The sequence below is a fragment of the Daphnia pulex genome, chromosome 11 (assembly GCF_021134715.1).
Source record: "Daphnia pulex isolate KAP4 chromosome 11, ASM2113471v1".
Classification (NCBI taxonomy): domain Eukaryota; kingdom Metazoa; phylum Arthropoda; class Branchiopoda; order Diplostraca; family Daphniidae; genus Daphnia; species Daphnia pulex.
This window is the reverse complement of record NC_060027.1, coordinates 356,081-364,090: the sequence shown is the minus strand read 5'-3', so window position 1 is coordinate 364,090 and position 8,010 is coordinate 356,081. Positions and strand designations below refer to the sequence as shown.

General features: G+C 38.4%; 1 protein-coding gene and 2 long non-coding RNA genes across 7 annotated transcripts; 2 read left to right on the top strand and 1 right to left on the bottom strand.

Moving 5' to 3' along the window:
* The first annotated feature begins 104 nt into the window (after nt 1–104).
* Nucleotides 105–5,518, top strand: LOC124207206. Of its 2 annotated transcripts, XM_046604562.1 has the most exons (11): nt 105–414; nt 1,970–2,024; nt 2,960–3,108; nt 3,188–3,307; nt 3,425–3,616; nt 3,687–3,803; nt 3,901–3,996; nt 4,076–4,371; nt 4,429–4,509; nt 4,621–4,774; nt 4,868–5,518. In XM_046604562.1, exons 3-11 carry the CDS (start codon nt 2,968–2,970, stop codon nt 5,126–5,128), a joined length of 1,458 nt encoding a protein of 485 aa, XP_046460518.1. In that variant the 5' UTR covers nt 105–414; nt 1,970–2,024; nt 2,960–2,967; the 3' UTR covers nt 5,129–5,518. The 2 variants fall into 2 exon arrangements, with proteins under 2 accessions (XP_046460518.1, XP_046460517.1); XM_046604561.1 differs by lacking the exons at nt 105–414; nt 1,970–2,024 and adding an exon at nt 2,702–2,895.
* Nucleotides 5,519–5,616: 98 nt separating this feature from the next.
* Nucleotides 5,617–7,680, top strand: LOC124207212. Of its 4 annotated transcripts, none has more exons than XR_006879843.1 (5): nt 5,617–5,761; nt 5,929–6,203; nt 6,672–6,840; nt 6,916–7,051; nt 7,283–7,680. It is a non-coding gene; the product is annotated as an uncharacterized LOC124207212 (long non-coding RNA). The 4 variants fall into 4 exon arrangements; XR_006879842.1 differs by having other exon boundaries at nt 6,666–6,840; XR_006879844.1 differs by having other exon boundaries at nt 5,627–5,761; nt 5,929–6,066; nt 6,666–6,840.
* LOC124207213 lies at nt 6,980–7,437 on the bottom strand. The gene is made up of 3 exons (XR_006879846.1): nt 7,307–7,437; nt 7,131–7,240; nt 6,980–7,076 (listed from the first exon to the last, which is right to left on the bottom strand). It is a non-coding gene; the product is annotated as an uncharacterized LOC124207213 (long non-coding RNA).
* Nucleotides 7,681–8,010: the final 330 nt, after the last annotated feature.

Sequence of the window (8,010 nt, the reverse complement as noted above, 5' to 3'; positions counted from 1 at the left end):
TCCCATGGAAAACCAATGCGCAGAAATAATAAAATAATAGATGTATAACTTTCTATTCGACGAGATTAAGTAATTTTTTTTGTAGGATGAAAAATAATCCGCTGGATAAAACAACAACATTCCGGTCTGCTCCGACGACTATTACCGACCGTCAAACGATATGAACGGTGTTGCGACGGCTATTAGACGCGCTGTTTTCATATGTTTGGCGCACACGTATAATATCGGGGGAAAAAGACTCTTGATGGATGGTGCGGAGGAGCCCGGCCTTTCAAAATCGTCTGTCCAGCTGATGGCCCGGTCATGGGAGCGGCTGTTTTATTTCGCCTTTTGGGGTCTTTCCCGCCGCCGCTTTCGCTATACTGCTCAAAGTACACGGGAGTAGGAACACACACCACGCCCATTTGATCGTCGGTGAGTGCTTGCTGCGGATTACTTCTCCATATAGATATAGATCTCCCCTCGCCGTTCCGAGCCCCTCTTTTTATATTTCCCGCCTTTTATGAAAGATTATAAATCCCCCTTTTTTTCCCTATTAATGTTTAGATCTTTTTTTCTTTCCGGTGGATGGTCATTTTAAAATCCGCCTCTGCCACCACCGTCCTTGCGTGATCTATTACTCCGATTGACCTCCCCACCCAGTTGATCACCGCAGACCGTGTCATTAGCAATTCAAATGAGAGCGCCAAAAAGGGGAAAACTAACCCAAAAAAGTTGCATCACGCCCAACCCCACAAAAAAAGAGTCCACGCCCATGTGGTTGATTGCCCTCCTTAAGGACTAATTACACCGTTGAATGTGCATGAAGCTAATCACTTTTGATATCAAACCAAGTTCATCTGGCGGGAGAGAAATTCTACTAAAAGACCATCGTATATTTTAGGTAGGATCTGGTAGGACCAGGAGCTTATAGATGCGCTGGGTGTGTGTATTGATATTTCTCGTCGTGTATAGATTAGATGAATGAGTTGCCTGCAATATTAATAAGCCCGTCGGCGAGGGGAGAGATGTGCATGATAGGACGAGTGATTTGTTTCGGGACTGGTCCACCACCAGCTTGTGCAATATTTCAAGACTTATTATTATTGTGGGGTGAGGCCAGCAGGGAGCGATCATCTTGCGTGCTGGGCTTTCACCAACTGATGCCGCGGTATTATCTTTTCTCCGTATAGACAGACGACGCGACTATTTATTATAAGTAGAGAGATACTCGGCACTTGTAGGTCACGTAAGCCCCCCTCCCCCAATCCATAAAAGATATCCCGACAACAGTCGTCTGCTAACACCTCCCTAACAAAATAACAAATTTTCCATCACCGTTTTCACGATTAACCAACAAGAAAAAAAAAAACTGACAAAAGAGTTTTATGACCAGTGTGACGTCACGTTTATTTTTTTGTTCGTTGAATTTCTTCCCTCTCTCACATGTCTATAGACGTTTGCTCCGGGGATATAAAAGAAATTCCCCCCCCCCATCCGGTCTGTCGTAAAAAACCGGATTTTTATATCTGTGTACATATATATACACACAACTATACAACTATGGCGTGTGTATATACACACATCCAGCTGCTGCTGCTGGCCAACTACAAGAAATCGTCGATATACCCCACTCTTCCGGCGAAAAGAAGAAAAAGATAGGCTCACGATAAACTGGGCAGCAGCTATAGCACTGGACTTTATAGTAGATGATTGTTAAGAGTTAACTGTGGACCCCCTATAGACTTTTTCTATTTTTTTGATGAGGAGTTTCCGAAAATTGTTGGACTTCAGAGCCGCCCCCGTACCGATACGACGGTGATCTTTTTCAGAAGAAAAAAGGAAATCAACCATTACCCAATGTAGAGAGAGAGGGCGATAAATAACGGGAGTGTCTTATACACATTGGCACAAAGGGGACGGACGACTGGCTGCCTTTTCCTCCTGTTAAACGCAACTGATGTCGATACATTTTTTTTTCTTTTTTTAGAAGCTGCTGTTGGACCTATAGCGGAATACACAATGCTTCTTCATCTAGGACTGCAGTGAGTGTAATAAACATCTAGTCCCCTTGAGCTGCTCTGTGTTTACTGCGCTGCAACATGCAGCATAGCTAGTAAGAGACTATAAACCAATCGAATCCCACGTGGAAACGAAAGAATTTTGGCTTCAGCTTCAAGTCTACTTTCTTTAATGGTATAGCATCGGGCATTTTCCGTGTCTGGAGGTATAAACAAGTCTCGAGACGGGACGGAAATCACAGTCCTCCGCTCCCGTTTGGATATGTCTTGTAGATTTGTTTCTTTTTCACGCTGGCAATATCCAGTCAAGGAAATCTAAGTTTCCTTTGGCGGGGAAAGAAAAATAATATTTGGAGAAAAGAAGAGCCGACAAAGTTTTTGGTAGGTTTCTTGATGCCTAGCGCGAAATCTTTCGTTTTGTTTTTGTCTATTTAAGAAGGAATTAGAATCAGCTATTACGTGTGAACGTTAGTAAGAAAAATATATTGTACGACTTCGTTTGATTTTATTTTTTAGCGCTTTTTAGATCTTTGCTATATTTTATTGTTTGAGTTATTGGTATCACGATTTTAAACTCGAGAGTGTCGAGACATTTTTCGTCTTTTCTTTCTTTTCTTTTGGTTTTGTGAAATGACCGGTAGATGGCGACTATAAATTTGTTTTTTAATTGTACCGCCACCTGACGACGTTTGCATGAATCTCAGTTTAGAGCACGTGTTTGGCTGCTTGCAGATCGCAGTGCGCAGTCTCATTGGTCTATCCGAATCGCAAGTTAAAGTTTAGTTTACTTTCTTGGGTGATTAGCGTCCATGAAAGAAATTCTACGAGAAAATGACAAGTCAAGTATTAACTGGTCATGATTCGACATCTTTTGACATAATCAGAGAACTGCATAGTAAAATGAACTATTGACATCAAAGATGAAATATTTTAATCACATCTCTTTTATGATATGGCAGGGAAACAAATGGTCCATGTCCTTCATTTGATTTTCAAGTACTTAGATGAAGATGCTGTTGCTAATGCTGAACTAACCTCAAAAGACTGGAGAGCTGCTATTTCTGATGGGAATTCTGACAAAATTTGGAACAACCTGCTTCATGAGAAGGTGCTAATAAAGAACAGTAAATAGTTTCTCTCTTTTCACAACACAAAAAATGTGATGATTGTTAATTTCACTGGTTTAGATGTCCAAGTCTGTTCTCTGGGAACGACTTCATTTCAATTTTCCACACAGTATGAATTTAGCTTCAAGTAAATGCTTAAGTTCCCGTGAGCTTTTCAACAAAACTAAGTTTACAGCTAAGGTAATCCTCCACCCCTCACTGATGTACTTGAGGGTTATGACCTGTGCCATCTCCAAGAACATAACTATCACAAGAAAATAGTTAATGATCTAATTTATTGTTGAACACGTTTTTTAGACTCTAAGAAAAAGTGTGCTGCTGTTTGAGTGCACTAGAGATTTTGTCCAAGATTCTGTTAATGTTGAAGGAATAATTAGTTATGTTCGCTATTGCCTCATGAAGTCATTTTTGATATCTGAAAAGTATATTGCTCTGAGGTGGAAGTCACAAATCAAGATCTGGAACCGACATTCTTTGAAAATTGAAGAGGTACTAGGTTTATTTCTTTTACTTGGTGTTCAGGAAAAAAGTTTCAGATTATTAATTATATTGTTCACAGATACTGGAGATTGATCAACCCCAGAGCTTGCAAAATTTCAAATTTGTGCTGTATGATAATGCACTGTTATACACTCATGATCAGCAGATAAACCTAAGAAATCTTGTCACCAAAAAGGTAAAATGATTTACAGTCATTGGTTCTCCATCCATGCATGTTCTTTTACTTCTTTATCAATTTAATGCCATTTTCATTTGTGATTTACATTTTAAAGACAGAAGAACACAAACCACATTGGATGAATACCACCAATTACATAAACTATTTGTTCACTTCAAATGGGTTTCTGGTTATTGGAGTCTATATCAAGGTAGTTTTATCAAAGAATTTCAACTGCAACACTGATTTTATCAAGATTCAAAAACTAATAATTCTTTTTACTCATATAGAATCAAAAACATTACTTTCACAAAGTTGTTGTTTGGGAAATAAAAACGTCTTTAGAAATTGAATGGGAAAATTTTCACATGATACCTTTGGACTTGGACGATTACGAAACCTCCATCGATCACAGATTCGTCATTTTCTCGCATCGTAATCAGCAATCTCAATTAACGTGCGATGTCAGAAAAATGTCAGATTCCACAACCACTGAAAAAGTTTTGACATTTGTCTCCGAGGAAGGCGAAGATGTTTCCTACAAAGATGGGTTTCTTATAATAACCAACTTAAAAGCTGATATAATGTAAACAAATTTAACGTGCATAGAATATTGTTTTCAAGTTATCTTTTGTTTTTGTAGGGTCGTGGATGTGGAATCTGGCTTATCCAGAATTTTTTTGCAAGCTGACAAGGATTTCGTTAAGAGTTTTGTTACTGTGAGGTAGGCCTACAATTTTTGTTTTATATACAAAAGAAATCAATGGATTATGCGTGAATTCATTGCACCCTTCTACCTTAACATTTTGAATTGAAATTCTGTTGTATTTGACAGCATTCATTCCGACTACATGTTTTTCATGTGCGACTACGTTGACGAGTCCTCGGTCTTGATAACAAAGATGCAAGTTTGGGATCTCCAAGCTATAAAAAGTGCTCCAACTGATACACCCCTGCATCCGTTTTGCGCATTTGAAGAATCGGAAATTGTAATTATTTATGTTTTCTAAACAAAGCTCTTTTTAATAATTTTAAATTGTGATCTAGTTTTATCATTTTTCTCCCCCATATTTTCTTTGTAGACTTTTATGGGAAAAGCGGTAACCTTCCGTGCTGATATGTTTGGTCTAGTGTTTGTGACTGTAAGTCCGACACCGCAGTACCTGGTAGATAGCCTACCTTACATAATCAGAGTGGTGAATTTTCTACCTAATTGCAATTTTTGCAAGAAAATCAAGAAAAAGCTATGGCGGTGTGGTCGGTGTAAGTCAGCAAAGTATTGTGACGGTGTTTGTCAGAGTGCCGACTGGCATCACCACAAGGTATTATGCAACACAATCTAGGCAAAATACGCATCGGACACCCAAGAAAGTTTCGGAATGTCGATTTGATTTTAAAGTTTCACAAAAGAATATCGAGATCCTAAGAATTGAACAATCGTTTGTTAATTCAAAATTCCTTCATTTTGAACAAAATCCGGGAACTTGTGAAAATTCAGTTAAATTTAATTGTTCTTAACATTTTTATGCAATACTTTGCTATCTTAAGACCCGCCTTGTCGAAGGCCAAATTTTGAGGTTTGATTCTTGAGGTTGTAGTGTAAATGGAATAATTTGCATGATTTACTCTTTTGCTAATACCATTGTTACTCGTTTCATATGTGCGATGTTGTCATGTTGAAGTGATCAAGTTATGTAACCTGGAATTTCAATATATTTGGAAAAAGAATCGATTAGGTTACATTCGAATGGGCAATTCGATAACGAAATTTAAAAACTTTAACATTTACTTTGTATTGAAGCAAAGAAAGGTACAGAAATCTCTCACTAGGGTGCCACTGCAGTTTAATAACAACAATGGCTGGATCCATTTAGCCGCGGCCATTTCCCTCAAATTTTTTAGTGGTCTGCTGTCGCTTACTTCGGTGTCTGTCGCTTTCTGAGTATACTTCCGGAAAATTTTCAGAAAACTAGCAAGTGAGCTTTGTTCTGTGTACAGTTATCAATATTGTTAACTAGATTACAAGCAATTAAAAGAGCGCCTTTAAAGTTTTGAGCAAAGAAAAACAGTTTAAAGTACCTTTATAAATTATGTAACTTTTATTGGCAGGTCACTTAATAAAAATTGTTTTCTCTTTATTCAGGTAATGCAGAGGAGACGGCGGTTTCTCTGCTCCCTTGGTTCCAGGCTTCTCTGTCCCTTTGTTCCAGGTTTAACTGTTCCCTTGGTTCCAGGCTTTTCACTTCGCAGCAGACAGACAGCAACTAGGACGATTAAGTGGGTAGGAACTTCATCTTTTGGCATTATGGATGGGACGTGAGGTTCTGTAGATGTGGAATTGTGGATAGTCAACTGCGACAGGAGTCAGGACCGTCATTTTCACCAGTCGCCATAATGGTGAATCCATCATTTGTTGACGTAAGTCCAATAAAAACCTGTTGATTACAACAGTAGAATGCACCGAAAAAAAAATTTTTGACACGCCATATCCTGCATGAGAGCCGGATGCAGTGTCCGTTCTATGTCACTTTTTCGTTACGATGTTTATTTGGAAAACAGATACCTGCCAGGTGTAGGGTGTTTTTAGAAAAAAAAGCCTCAGACCCAACACGAACCTGCCGGATACCCCGTTGTTCGGTTTTTGAGGACGTGGTACCAGGCAGCGTAGAAGCGTTAATAATTTCAAGCATTCAGAAGGTGACTGTGATTCTCAGATATAGTTTGTTGCTGTAAAATCTAAGCTACCTATAGGTGCAATCTATTTTCGTAACGCAAGCTATCGGTTTGAGTGGTGTAATCTATCGACGAGTATATGTGCTGTACTAGACCTGCCATCATTGAAATTTGTTAATTTATCATAAACTAATTGAAATATTTAAGATTCAGGTTAGGTTGACGAATTCAAATTTAGCTGCTGCGTGCTGTCTGCAAGGAAGCAATCCAATTGGCTGTCGCTAGGTGGCGCTAGTCAATCTTCAGGGACTAAATTCGGCCATTGTGATCCTTGACGCAGCAGAAGTGAGGTGCCGGTCGTGACGTTTCCCAAAATGAAAAGGTATTTCTTGTTAATTTGAATAATTTCTTAGGGTTCTAAATACTGAATTTTAAATTTCGATGTGTAAATTTACAGGTGATTTCAATACCAATTTGTTAAATCATCTAACTCGGACTTGAGTGCCTGTTCATTTTGCCGTTCATTTTGCCGAAATGTGCCTCGTGTGTCTTGCTGCCTGTACACGTACGTCTCGTCCCATGCAAAAGCAAACGTAATTATTTGTGTCCAATTTCCTACTAAAGTACTTTGTTAATATGACTAGAGATCAATTTGTAATTTGAATACCTTACCAATTCTAACTTCCTTTGTAAAATTTGAGATATCGGAGAGATCTGTTGGACTGCGTAGTTTTGTCTAACTCCTTGTATTCTTCTGTCATAATGAGTCCTGTTTGTACACACTGTGTTTCCCTGATGTTAATTTTTTTTATTTTCTTAAATAGGTTCGCTGTTGGTTACCTACTTACCTTGTTGCAGCCTGATGGTGTAAGATGTGATGAAGACTAATTGAACTGTTGTATGCAGCGTGTGATTCCTGTGTTATCCAGAAGTAGCTGTGCTGGCAGTCTCCTGAAGCAGCCTGAAGCCTGAAGTTGCCAGTGATATCCGGGTTGCTGACTTTAAATATTTTTTACTGTTATCTTTTGTGTTATTTGCTTTGCAAGTGGTATCCCGTGTTGCTGACTTTAAATATTTTTATCTGTTTTTATTTGTGGTTTTGCTCTGCCAGTGATTTGCTGACTTGAATTGGTTTCATCTGTTGTCTTTTGCCTTCTTACTTGTGCAATGTGCAGTATACGATTGTGGCAATCTGACCCCATGTCAGATTTGACATAGTCGACAACTGCTAGATTAAATTCCGGCTTTCTGCACCAACAAAATAATAACGGCACATGTTATTATCGCGGTTGGGAAAGTCACAGGCCCCCCCCTCCCTGGGGGCCATAAAATATATGTGGTTGTGTTAAAATAAATAAAAAATTTAAAATAAATAAAAAAATTGTTAAATTTTAAAACAAGAGATAGGATAAATGAACATCGCCAATTTTTTGCGAAAAAGACTTAGTAAAAAAAAATATGGTGGTTGTTTTTAGCAAATTTTAGAATTTAATAAAAATTTGGGCTGGATATTATTTTATTTACAAAAAATTATTGGATGTTTGGGATTTAT

Coding starts and splice junctions, on each gene's coding strand:
- LOC124207206 (XM_046604561.1), top strand. CDS start 2,832: ATGACAAGTCAAGTATTAACTGGTCATGATTCGACATCTTTTGACATA. Junction 3,804..3,900: donor GAAATCTTGTCACCAAAAAG/GTAAAATGATTT, acceptor TACATTTTAAAG/ACAGAAGAACACAAACCACA. Junction 4,775..4,867: donor CATTTGAAGAATCGGAAATT/GTAATTATTTAT, acceptor TTTTCTTTGTAG/ACTTTTATGGGAAAAGCGGT.